General features: G+C 42.8%; 1 protein-coding gene across 3 annotated transcripts; it reads right to left on the bottom strand.

The window, feature by feature from the left end:
* Window positions 1-4974: 4974 nt before the first annotated feature.
* On the bottom strand, window positions 4975-11352 carry LOC143298810 (E3 ubiquitin-protein ligase TRIM56-like). 3 transcript variants are annotated; one of them, XM_076611788.1, is made up of 4 exons: window positions 11237-11352; window positions 10352-10766; window positions 6708-7103; window positions 4975-5609 (listed from the first exon to the last, which is right to left on the bottom strand). In XM_076611788.1, the coding sequence occupies exons 2-4, from the start codon at window positions 10736-10738 to the stop codon at window positions 5118-5120; spliced, it is 1275 nt and encodes a 424-aa protein (XP_076467903.1). In that variant the 5' UTR covers window positions 10739-10766; window positions 11237-11352; the 3' UTR covers window positions 4975-5117. The 3 variants fall into 3 exon arrangements, with proteins under 3 accessions (XP_076467903.1, XP_076467904.1, XP_076467902.1); XM_076611789.1 differs by having other exon boundaries at window positions 10899-11335; XM_076611787.1 differs by having other exon boundaries at window positions 10352-11335.
* Window positions 11353-13730: the final 2378 nt, after the last annotated feature.

The following is a 13730-nucleotide window of genomic DNA, read 5'->3' on the forward strand; positions in this document are numbered from 1 at the left end:
ATATATATATATATATATATATATTTCAATGTCAATTTATTCATTTTTTTCCACTGTGCTGCATTCTCGAGTTCGATATCTCCCTTTTGTTCATTTCTACTATTTTTGTTTCTTCAAGTTTTTTTTCTTTTTACTACAACAAAAATACAACAATAACAACAACAAGAACAACAACACTAATGATAATGATATCAATCATGATTATAAATAACACTTTGAGTGTGTGTGCGCGCGCGCGCGCGCGCGCGCGTGTGTGTGTGTGTGTGTGTGTTCTCTCACAAGAACTCAATACGGGTACAAGAAAGGATGCTATTTCTCACAAGAAAAAACAAATCTTTTTTTATTTTTTTATTTCCGGGTATTAAAAGTGGTTAACAAAGACGAAACTATGTTTATCATTGATAATGACGATGCAAGGAAATGGAGGGGGTGGGGTTATTGGGAGGGGGTGTTGGAACGTCACAGATACGACATGTTTTCCGCCCTTTTCCGAGGTGGGCGAGAGTGAAGTTTTTGGCGCAGGTCTGCGTCGTGTCGGTGGAAGGGAGGCAATTGGGTTTAGACTGTCAAGAAATGCTCGCTCGAAGCTGTTATGCCCCTTGCATCGTGGGGAGCTTCTCTCCGACAGTTCTTCCATACCACTTGTGAGTTGAAATCCACCCACAGACCGCCCTCCATGCCCCCATCTCTCTCTCTCTCTCTGTCTTTATGTTTCCTCTCTCTCTGTCTGTCTGTCTCTCTCTTTTTATATGGAAGCGTGTGTGTGTCTCTGTGTGTGTGTGTGTGTGTGTGTGTGTGTGCGTGATTGTCTGTCTCTCAGTGTGTCTGTCTCTGTAATTACGAAAACGAGTTTGACCTCTTTCTCTGTATCGCTCTGTCTGTCTGTCTGTCTCTCCCTTTCTCTCTCCGTCCCTCTCTGACTGTTTCTCTCAGGGCAGAGACTTCAAGTAGGTATATCAGGAAGGGGAGCCACCGCAAACAAATCATTTTCTACGACTGAATTGTATTTTTGTAAATTGGACAATACAGACATAATTGTTGTTACCAGGCTACTGCTATGAAATGGCGGAAGGAACGTCATTGAGAGGACTTGTGTTGTTTTCACTTCCGTCCCGAAGCTTATGAGAGTGAAGGTGACCCTGGTTCACAGCACGGGTCCGATGATTTTCGCAACAGTGAGAGGGAAGCAACTGGCGTAAGACTGGTTAGTTAGGCTCGCTCGCAGCTGTTATGTCCCTTGTTGAGAGCGCGATTCCTGTATGTGCCCGTCCGTTCCACATCCCCAAACCTACCGCACTCCGCCCACTGTTTTTTTTTTTTTTTTTTTTTTAATCTAATGAAAATATTCATTCATTTGTTTCTCAGTGCTTAAAAAAAAAAAAAAAAAAAAAAAAAAAAAAAATCTCCCTCAAGGCCTGACTGAGTGCCTTGGGTTACCCTGCTGGTCAGGCATTTGCTTAGCAGGTGTGTAGTGTATGGATACTGGTTGGAACGTCTCCTTCAGTAAGTGAACTGAAGTGATTTCATTCTCTCAACTTATCCTTGTACATGTATGTTACGTCACACCTTATTTACGTCATGTTATGTGTGTGTTTAAGTACCATTATGAGTACAAGACACCTTGTTTTCTTGATTTTACGTCACACAGCAGCAGCAGCAGCAGCTCCTCCACATGTTGGGTGTAACTCCGGACACTGAACACAATACAGACTGACTCTCCGTCTTAGACATGTCAGTGACATTATTTTCATTATATTATCATTAATATTATAATTATCTTATTCATTTTTCCTTTTTGGGGGGTGGGGGTGGGGTGGGGTGTTCAATCACCTTGATTGTGAAGTATATGTAGTATATACAAATATGCAAATATTTCCCAGTAGATGGAAGGAGAGGGTGATAGAGAGGGTTTTGGTGGTTGTTTTCTTTTGTTTGTTTGTTGTTGTTGTTTTTTTTTACAAAGGGAGAGTGTGAAAAGGGGGGGGGGGAGAGAGAGAGAGAGAGAGAGAGAGAGAAAGAGAGAGAAATGGGATTAGAAGTGAGAGAAAGTTGGGCAGTGAGAGAAAGAGGGAGAGATAGAGAGAACGAGAGATATGGACAAAGACAGACAGAGACAGACAAGACAACACGAGGATATTAGGTAAGCACTGGTGTGCATTTTGCATCCAGTTCTCGCCCTAAATAGGATGCACACTACACGATTCTCAATAAAGGCAGAGGCATGGTAGTAATAATAAGATATACAGTATAAGCACACACAGACACACAGACACTCACACACACAACAACACCACCACCATAAAAAGGCACTAAGCACACACACACACAATCAGTTTTTCAGGGAACGTTCACATTTCTTTTGTAGTCTAATGTAGTATAAGTTACAGCCAAACGTAATCGTTTTAGAGCTTTATAAGTGAAGAACGCCAGATTACATGGTACATTTTCGTTTCTAGAAGACAACATAAACACAATGAATCTGCAGCAACATGGATTATGAAAACATTTAGGCTGAATATATTTCATCCCCATGTCATGAAGAGCATACCAGCCAAGCATAAAATGAATTTCATCTTCCGCACAGTCATGGCATCAGCAACATAGCATTTCATCGACTCTTCTATTATCAGATCTAGAGCAGTGATATGCAATGTCTGTGACTCCAAATTTTAGTTTTGTCAACGCACATTTAATGTATCTATTATTTACAATTTCAGTGTATGGTTCAACATGGTGAGTTAACTTAAACATTCTATACGCAGCAAATCCGCTATCAGAATATGATCATGCCAGTCCTGTCATCTACAGTCAGCAATTTTTTTTGTTTAAATCAGTGTATAAATCCTGTTATATTTCCAACGCCCTAGTTATCCCAGACATATGCAAATCCATAAGAACACAGATATGTCCGTATGCTTGTAAGCCGAGTCCTCTTCCCACTAAAGTCTAAATTATACAGTGTGGGATAACATCATAACATGGATAACAGAATATAAAGGAAAATATAACAGAAGTAACATGCGTAACATATGTATGTAGGTAAATGGAAATAAAGCAACAGTACTAAAAAAAACAAAAAAACAACAAAAACCCAAAAACCCAAAAAACAGCAACATTAGTTAACACCGAAAGAGATAAACATTGCTGCATGAGGATTGGTAATGTTTTTGAAGGTTGTTGAGCAATGGTATTATGTAAAGGTCTCTTGGATATGAAACTTTTTGTTTGCTTGTGGCTTCGTTTGTTTATTTGTTTGCTTGTTTGAGGGATAGGTGGCGATGGGTTTGGTGGGCACTACACACATATTGATACATATGTATACTCTGCTCTTCCATGAAAGAAATATCGCAAATACGAGAAAACAATATCAACCAATGCATGAAGATCAACAACGCGGTCAACCATACAAAGCCAGCTGCACAAAACAGCGTCTCCTGTCAACCGGACACGAGACAAGAAAACGATGCGTCTGAATGCGTTCAAAGCGAAAGGTGCCCGTGTTCACTGACGTTCAGAGCTGTGGCTGCACGAGGGCGCCGGCGAAGCTCGTTTCTTTGAAATAGTATCTTTCAGCTGGGCTGCTTGCCTTCACGAACACCGTGTCCCCTGCCTTCAGCCATACACACACAGAAGCAGAGCCTGTCGATTCGTAAGACCCACCCAGTTCAGTGCACATAGTCCCATTGACATGAAGCTCGGCACGAACTGTCCTCTTCTCTACCCTGCATCCAACCGTGGCACTGAAGACATACGTTCCCGGTACGCTTGCGGTGAACAGACCGGTAGTGACGTCATAGCCGTTTCCTGCGTTGTTCTCCACCTTGCTGAATAATAATCTACTCCCATAGAATGTTCTGTCCTTGTCGATGCCTGTGGCGACGAAGGACACGCCCTTGTCTGAAACATAACCTGCAGATTTCACGACGCAGATCTGACGAATGTGTTTCCTTCAAGTCACATAACACGTACCGTACCCCCCAAACCCCCTCACCCCCCACTGACCCCACACCCTCTATGTGATTCTGTCTCTTTCTATCGCGCGCGCGCGCAATACACACACACACACACACACACACACACAAACATACACATGTACACACACAAATGCATACGCACGCACATATATACACATGCATTCACAAATGCGCACACACGAAAGTACACAAATTCACTGGACCTGTTTTTTTTTTTTTTTTTTCAGAAAAAACAACAAAAAACAACAACAACAAAAAAACAAACAAAAAAACAACTGAAAACGTCATTTAAAAATCTATTGCAAATGGTCACTCACGTTGACGTAATATTTCATTCGGTAATGAACAAAGTTGTAATTTTGTTAATGTTTGAACTTGAAACTTCTGTTTCTGTGCTTTTTGATGTCTATCTATCTATCTATCTATTGTGTATGCTGCCAAAGTGGCAGTAGTGGTGATAGCAGCCACAGCAGCAGAAGTAGTAACAGTAGGAGCAGCAGCAGCAGCAGTAGTAGTAGCAGTAGTACTAGTAGAAGTGGTAGTAGTAGTAGTAAGCTCAGTAGATGTAACTGTATTAGCAGAGATATTTGTACACAATGGATGGAGCGTGGGTGTGTGTATGTATGTATGTGTGTGTGTGTGTGTGTGTGTGTGTGTGTGTGTGTGTATGTGCGAGCTTGACAGACAGAGAGAGGGAGAGAGGGGGAAGAGAGATTCACAACTTAGGCATACTCACCGATTTTCTCTCTGAGAGACTCCAGTTTCTCGTTTTGATCTTTCCTTAAGGACTTCACATTGTCGACGATTGACGCTGTTTCACTCTTTGCTTTCGTCAGCTCGTCACCCAGTGACGTAATTTTCTCTTTTTGATCAGTCGCTTCACTCTTCAATGACGTCACATTGTCGACGAGTGACGCTACTTCACGCTTTGCTTTCGTCAGCTCATCGCCCAGTGACGTCATTTTTTCTTTCTGGTCAGTTGCTTCCTTCTTCACGGACGTCAGCTCATCACCCAGTGACGTCATTTTCTTCTCAACATCAGCTTCCTTGTCTGTCAGTGCTGACATCTTGGCGTTGGCGTCGGCCACAAATCGGTCAACTCTGGCCACAAGGTCCTGAAGGGATACGTGCTTGGTGGCCTGGTCAGGCAGCAGTAGTGGTGGTATCCCCTTCGTCCTCCAAGGTTCCCATGTAAGCTTGCACGTCTGCAGCTTGCAGGGAGGTCGCTGCACCGGACTGGTCGTCGTACCTCCAAGACCAGGCCGTATCCTGACTCGCCGCCTGTTGCCGGTGACGCTCCAGCATGTCATCACTGAGCAGCGCCGCCTTCAGCTCGTTTCTCAGCGACACCACATCCAGGTCGTTCCCTGCTGACTGCGCCGTCACCGCACGCGAGACGAGGGAGCTGAGTGCGTTGACGACGGTAGTGGTGGCCGACTTCTCTGTCAGAATCTGACCTCTGTCGGCGTCCTCTCTGCAGGACACGGCGTCCAGGAGTCGGTCGCGTGACTTCCGGCCCCATGTGACGAGCTGCTCAAAGCGCGCGTGAACTTTTTGCGTCGCTTCCTGCGCGTGACGCGTCAGCTGCAGTTCCTTGCGGTCCAAGCTTCTGAGGGAGGTCTGCATGGTGTGGACCTGATATACAACACAAACTTTTTTTTTTTTTATGACCCTCTTTCTGTGCATCTTTTTTTACATCCAATATAATCTTCCGTATAAATGCGTCAAACACGGCAAAACTTACATTGTATTGTATTGTATTGTATTGTATTGTATTGTATTGTGTCAACATTTTTCTCTGTGTGGAATTTGGCTGTTCTCCCCAGGGTCAGAGCGTCGGAATTTCTTTGTTCCTTTTTCAATCTGCAAGATAATTTGTTTCCCTGTCAATGTGGATTTGTCTACAGAATGTTGCAAGGGACTAACCCCTTTGTTGCCTTGAGTTCTTTTCCGTGCGCTCATTGCACACGGGACCTCGGTTTATCGTGTCATCCGAATGCGCTTCAAACCTCAACCAACATGCATCTTAATGTCCCCGTCGTCTCCACACACACCCCTCCCCACCCCCCACCACCCACACAAAGCAAGCATTGCTTTAGTTCTCCTATTCCCGGATACATTAAAGTTATTTCCTGAGATGGGAACTGGAGGATGGGGGCTAAAGAAACGTGTGTGACATATGTAAAATTAAATAATTTATAAAAAAACAACAACAATAAAACATATACTGGTTATAAACTGTACAAAACAGAAGCTTGTGTTCGACTGAAGTAGCACACAGTGCAACAATGCCACTGGTAGGCAAACGGCACAACATAGCATAGAGCATTATAGTAGTACAGTGCTACATAATATAGCTCAGTATAGCAAAAGCAATATTGTCAATGTTTTTTTCCATTGCAATGGGAACTCATTTACAACTTAGTCTTTTGTGAAGGACGATGACTCTCAAACTAGGTGGTAAAATTGCACTGGCTCTTAGTGCAGCAGCCTTGGGGGCTAGCTGGCCCTTTGGGTACCATCCCAACGCCGACTGTCCTAAAACCCTCCTGGCCGAGAGTGTGGGGATGCAACTTGGGCAAGACACTCCCCACCATAACCAAATTCTAGCCCAAATAGTCGAGACAGCAGCTGCCTCCTCTGCTGTTCTGATGGTCATAGTCGGACACGACTGACTATCACACAGCACAACTTAGTCCACCCCACCCCACCCCACCCCACCCCCACACCTACCTGCTGCTGTGCCGAAGTCACCAGGGAAGCCATCTCCTCCCTGGCCGCCAGAGCAGCCCGAGACAGCTCCACGGTGTCGTGGCCTTCGTGCGAGGAGAACTTGCAGTGCAAGCAGATGCTCACCTGGCACTGTCGGCAGTGGAAGCACAGCACCTGGTCCCGGTGAACCATGCAAACCCCCCTCCCCCCCTCCCTCTCCTTGCCTGCCTGGCTGGGACCGATGGCGGTCACGTGGTGATCACGTGTTAACATGTCGTGATGGCGTCGGCACGCTCGGCAAACGTTCAGTCTGCAGTCTTGGCAGACGTGGGTGGCGCTTTGCTGGTTTCCTTCCTCGCACATGTCGCACAGGGGAGGGTACTCTGTCTCTGGCTCTTGGTCCACGTAGAAGTTGCTCTGAAAACAGTGGCTGGCGGCTAGTAAGTGAGAATGAATGTAGCAGTAACTGTTGAGTGCTAAACAGCAAATTACAACAACAAATAAATGAACTGATGAATGAATTGATCAAAAAAAGAAGCAAGAGTCAGGAAGGAAGGGAGGGAGGGAGGGAGGGAGGAAAAAAACTTCAGTAATCCTTCATAAAGTCTTTGGAACCGCTTTAGGTGTTTTTTTTTTTTTTTTTTTTTTTTTTTTTTTTTTTTTCCCACATGCTGATGTGTTTATTTTCGCAGTTTTACACACTGAATATCAATTTGAATTTTGTCATACATGTGATTGTATGTAGGAACGAATGACATCATACTGAAGTATACATACCGTGCAGATTATCCCTATTTTGAAACAGTCGTCATGGCTTTTATTATTAGCTGGGTAAAAGGCACTCAAAGAGCGCGTATATTATGATAAAGCATGATTGACACTTGGTATCCTAACAATACTTATTCAGATGTGCTTTGTAAGAGAAAAAAGAAAAAAAAAGTTTGTACACTATCTCTGTTTGACCTATGAATCGCCTATTCTGGATGAAGCTTCTAAATAAAATGGCAACAGTTAGGATAAAAAAAAAAATAATTAAAAGCATGGACAACAAGAAACCAACAAACTAACAAAGGAGAGTCAATGACTTCACGGTTCAATTGGAGAATGAAAGAAAACCAATAGAAGGGTGTAGTTAGCTTGACATAGTGCTGAAGTCGAAAATTATTGTTCGTTTCTCGAGAATATCAACAGATAAACAGACCATCTGATACACCGCAATTACAACTTTTTATTTCTTCTAATCTACCAGCAACCGCTTCGGTTCTGATTCGCCAGTCTCCTGATATGAACTATCAAACATTACATGATACAGGAAATATGGTAACAGCTAAACTTACAATGACTGTCCAGTTGGACATTGGCAACACTCACCATACAGTATACCCTATAAGCTGGAAGTTGGTGTAACTCAGAAATAAATGTTTGAGCACTCAAATCGATCGAACAGAAATCAACATACAAATAAAAAACAACAACAACAAACGAATCAAAATAAAAAGAAAACACCAAATTCTTCTTTTGCGAATATATTGCAATAATTTTTAACACTCACATACAGGCAGGCAGGCAGGCAGGCAGGCAGGGACACACACACACACACACACACACACACACACACACACACCTATATCTCTGTGTGTGTGTGTGTGTGTGTGTGTGTGCTGGGTAGTAGCGGAGATTAGAAAAGAGAGATAAACCACTTGCAGAAATTGCTGAAGCCAGGCAGCCTGCGCCGCGACACGCATTCATTATTCATGAGCTGCCTTTGCCCCGCCCATACGAAAGGAAAGCGTCAGTCGAACGCAGTCTCCTGAGTGATTTTATAATTTGGATTACACCTTTTTTCCCTTTTCTGTTTGCTTCATCCCACGCAGATGTCAAACTCAATTTTGTTGTGAATAACATTCCTAAATATTTATATGTATTGGTTACTTTTATTTCCCTATCACCACAGCACCATTTTTCACGAGTCGAAAGATGACCTCCATTGCGGAAAACTATAATATTGGTCTTATCGAGATTCACTGTTTGTTGTAGTCTGTCTGTTTCTTGCTTAAGGGCATTTAATTGATTTTGTAACCCTATGGGTGTGTCAGACAAGAGAACAACATCATCAGCAAATAGCATTAAGAGCAAATCTGTTGCACCAGGTATCATTTGTATTCCATGTCTCCCCTTCTTTGATAACTCCACTGCCAATTCACCGATGAAAAAGGAAAACAGCTGTGTGCTTGGCATACAACCTTGCTTAACCCCTCTTGGACACTGAAAAAAGTCTGAATAAATACCTTTGTCACGAACACATACAAGTACAGAATCGTAGATGCTTTTAACAGCCATGTAAAACTCCCGAGAGAGAGAGACAGAGACAGAGACTTAGAGAGAGAGAAAGAGCACAATACAACGGTCTGCTCGGGCAACATGAAGCATTCGTATATATATGAATTATATATATGATTATGTACATATAGATAGATTTAGATTTACATACTGATAGATCTATATGAAATTATGTATATATGTATTCATGTATGTATGTATAGACAGATGTTAGAAGAGAGACAGAGCTGAATATGTGTTTTATGTTTTGATATATATTTTTTATTTTTTTTATTTTTTTTATTTTAAGAAATGGTGATGTAAACCAGAAAGTGTGAAGAAAAAGTAGCGTTACGAAAACGCAGTTCAATGATTTATAACAGTCTCTCTCATGTGCAACATTGCGCTGGGGGAGGGGGGGAGTTGGTGGTGGGGGGAGCTGCTTTATTTTCTTTTTATATTATCTACATTCAAGCAGATGCAAACGTGCTAAAAACCAAAGCAAAAATGAATCGGTTTTCATTGTATACAGCGAATCTTACTACACGTGGGAAATTCCAGGCGTAACTTTCGCTTTACTGCAGCTGAACCGTCAGAACCGACCAGTTTCCTTCGGGTGGGGAAGGAGAGGGTGATTTACCCCCACCCTTCCGCACTGCGTGTGTGCCCCAAAACGGCTTCAGCACTGTTATAGACAGTAAGAAGGGGCCTGCCGCGAGTGGTTTATCTCTCTTTTCTAATCTCCGGTAGTAGGGTGTTTGCGAGACATTGCTTTACTCGCAGGGTGACACAGTCAGGTTTGTAGATAACAAATCACGCCACTGTTATCGTTGTGAAGGTGAGACGAATACCTTTGAACACGTTGACACAATGACAGGTGATCAGAGGTGGTTGATAGCGACACAGTCAAAATTTTCAGATGTCAGGTTCATTGCACAGCAGTGAAACAATTTACAGCTGCATCACTAGCTGCTTGGCAAGAGTCAGCCAGGGTGAGGAGTTAGGGTTAAGGGGCGTGGAGGTGGGAGTGGGGGACGGGGGGTGGGGGTGTGTGTGTGTGTGTAAAGTGGGGTGCGAAAGCACACACACACGCACACACATTATATATATATATATATATAATCAAATAAATCCCAAAGAAAATAGTTGCCCTCCTTGATTTTACTCTAAAAAATTTGTCCATAGGGATTCATTAGGACAGCATCTTTTTTTTCATACCTTTTTTGTTGTTGTTATTCTCTTCCGGGTATCTACCCATGTGCAATGATTTTCATGGAGTGGTGCCAGCAAGTCCAGGAATTTTCTGGTTATAATTAATATATAAATGAATCAAATGAGTCACGTACCTGCAAAAAAGCCACCCCTCCTTCTGGCACAGTGACAGGGGCACGACAAGCTGGACACAGAAAGGTCTTCTGATCGCTGGCACTGTCAGCTTGTCTGGCACAGCTGTCCACCTTCAGACCCGGGGCTGTGGAATCACTGTCCTCATCTTCCCATTTAGCATTTCCTTCAGCATCAGCCGATTTATCCTTTGCTTCATCTTCGGATTTAGCAGCCTCGAGCGTTGTTGCTGTGGTAACCGACGCTTCCAACGCTGTCAAACAGGGCAGGCAGAAACAGTGGTAACACGGCAAGAATTTAGGACTTCGGCCGTAGTATGGTTCCATACATAGAGTGCACGTGTACCGAAAGTCCTCGTCCTTTCTTCCGAAACCCCCGCCTGTCGCCATGTTGAAAGAATAGGTACGAAACTGCCCGCTGTTTGAAAGAAAAAAAAAAGTAGTGATAATATAATCATGCAATATTCGTAGGTCTGGACTCTATGAGTCCATGTTCGGCACATCATATAAATTATAAATGTCTCTAAGGAAAATTAGTTTATCATATTACCTTCTAAAAAAAATGCCCGAGTTGAGGGAAAATGATTTCACCGCAACAATCTTTACGCTCGGAAAACTCAGTTATTTTCTTGTGAAGGTACAAACAAGAACGGAATACTGAAATCATACTGAGTTTTCCTAGAACGTTGCACAGTCAGAGTCGCCGCGAACATTTAGACGCCATGATTAACCAAAACTTAGGCACGTAGGCTGTCTGTCACAACCACACGAACCTACCCCACTGATCGATTTTTAGATCAGTGACTTGCACGCGCAACACAGTTATATCACTCCACGCATTGAAGGCCATGGCAAAAGGTGTTTGATTCAACACAGCAGCAGGCTTACCTGACGATGAAAAAGTCTGTCAACAGGTTCTTTCAATTAAATCTAATTAATAAAACCACAATTATTGTTCGTCTCTGGCCTCCCGCTAGAAACGCCACAGCCCCGGACACTGAGTGACTGCGATAATGTGTCGTGTCTTCAAAACCGCGGAGCAGTATTCCAACAAGAAGAGGCGCTTGCAAAATAAAGCAAATATTTTGCGCAACATTTTGAGCTATGTCAGCCATATAAAAGGAAGAAGGGCAATAGCCCATGCACGGGTGCGCGCGCACATGTAAATAAACAGGTTTGCACATGATTACATACTGGCACATACACAAACACGCACAAGCGCGCGTGCACACACACAGAGAGGCACACACGCACACACACACACACACACACACACACACACACACACACACACACACACACACACACACACACACACACACACACACACACACACACACACACACACACACACACACACACACACACACACACACAATTTATTCATTTATCTATTAATTTAACTTTTTATTTCTTCCCACCCCGCCCCCCTCAGGTTTTATTTTTATCTAATCCTCTGTCGACTAACCTTCCCCTCCCCCCCCCCTTTTTTTTCTAATTCAAAGATGTATTCTTTGATTTAATTATGAATCCATTTATTTGTTTACCCCCCCCCCCCCCTCCCCTCTGTCCCCACCCCGGAAACCGTCATCAGCCACCAAGTCGGCTATCAGCTGGCGGGTGGCCCACTCCCCGATGGGGTATCGGGTTCACCACCCCTTCCACTGTGGAGGACGGGGATTTTGAAGCCTATCTTTATACCCCATATAAGCTCCTGGCACCAAGCTGTTCTTTGAGCCCATCCGGCTATGCAAAAGAAAATGAAAATCGAAAAAAAAGGGAAAAAAGAAAAAAAAAAGAAAAAAAGAAGAAGACTGTATCAAACATATTTATGACACGTGTAATATGTACGTATTTTGATATCTATTTATTCACCTTTTATTTACATGGTGTATTCGTGGTTATTAATTACTAATGTGCCCATTTTCATAGATCATCGAAAACTGACTTGTCTGTAGGTTGAGCGCTTACTTTTTTTTCTTCTCCTTCTTCTCCTTTGCGCATGTCTTCAACATGGTAAAGGATAACTAGGGAGTGAGAGACGAATGAAAGAGACAGACAGGCAAGCCGACAGAAAATATATTTGAACAACGAAAACCAATACAACCACTCAGTCAACACTAAGATATTGAACTGCATGTGGCAAGTAGATCGTCCATTGATAGAGAAGCAAATGCAAACATATAAAGAGCTGTGAGTGAATAGATGAGTATTGATTTAGAGAAAAGGGAGGAGACAAAAGTATATGTGCAGAAAAAAAGACGAGACAAAAAGAGACAAAAAAAGATTAAAAAAAAAAAAAGACAAATGAAAGACAGTAAGAAAGTGGGAGTATGGAGGCCTCCCCCTCCCCCCCCCACACCCCCACACACACATACAAAAGATAAATATCTAGATAAATATATAGTACGTGGGTACTAAATAAGTATTTCATACTTCGTTCACAGTCATCGTACTAAAATTCTCTCTCTCTCTCTCTCTCTCCACTGGTATAAGCGATTCACTGCGCCAAGCTCCAAGGATTTTACGAACACGGACACACTTGCACAACAGGCTATATACCGAATTGCCATGATTGTTACTGCAGTGTTTCCCTCCACCCCACCCCCTACCCCCAACCTTTTTGTCTTTTAATTGAACAAAGGAAGCGAAATAAAGAGACTAAATACAAATCCACATAAATTAATTTATACCGACTTTTTTAAAAGACAAAACGAAACATGAATATCGTTACTGCAGAAGAGAAGTCAAATAGCCCTAAGCAATTCTGATCCAAACATTTTGGATCGTCTTTTCTATTTTCTTTATTTGAAGGTTGACGTTTTCGTTTTTGTTTCTTCAGGATAATTCTTGTTTTTATTTTGATGTAAATGTGTGGGTGGAATGAGGGTTCTGAACTAAATTGCTTCTTCGCTCAGACTGAATAATAGATAAGCAATTGTTACTTTTCATAAGACAAAGGTGCATAATTCAAGCAATGACCATTTCAGAGGAAGGGGACAGAATTGATAAGACACTTATCTGCCAATACATTGTTCGGGAGGGTCTGGGTTCGATTCTTTTTCTCGCTCCTTCTCTCAAGTTGGACTTGAGAAAAAAAAGAAAAAAAAACCAACAAAAACCTGAGCGTCTTATCATTCGGATGAGACGATAAACCGCAAACACCGTTGACCTTTGATCTGAGATACTGTTGACACGGAGGAAGTCTGATTCGCTTATTCCAGTTCCGCCTATTCTTTGATCGTGTAGGCACACTGTAATGGCCTCTTCAGAGTTTGCCCCCCCCCCCTTTTTTTTTCCATTTCGCCTACTGAGCCGCTCTCCCCCCCTCTCTCTCTCTCAAACATAGTCATACCTCCCCATACACACACACACACACACA

The sequence above is a fragment of the Babylonia areolata genome, chromosome 24, assembly GCF_041734735.1.
Source record: "Babylonia areolata isolate BAREFJ2019XMU chromosome 24, ASM4173473v1, whole genome shotgun sequence".
NCBI lineage: Eukaryota > Metazoa > Mollusca > Gastropoda > Neogastropoda > Buccinidae > Babylonia > Babylonia areolata.

What these genes read in the sequence shown, in the direction of transcription:
- LOC143298810 (XM_076611788.1), bottom strand. Translation starts at nt 10,738, where the DNA reads ATGGCGACAGGCGGGGGTTTCGGAAGAAAGGACGAGGACTTTCGGTAC. An exon ending in GAGGGGTGGCTTTTTTGCAG is followed by an intron (nt 7,104 to 10,351) that starts GTACGTGACTCA and finishes CACTGTTTTCAG; the next exon opens with AGCAACTTCTACGTGGACCA. An exon ending in TGACTTCGGCACAGCAGCAG is followed by an intron (nt 5,610 to 6,707) that starts GTAGGTGTGGGG and finishes GTTGTATATCAG; the next exon opens with GTCCACACCATGCAGACCTC.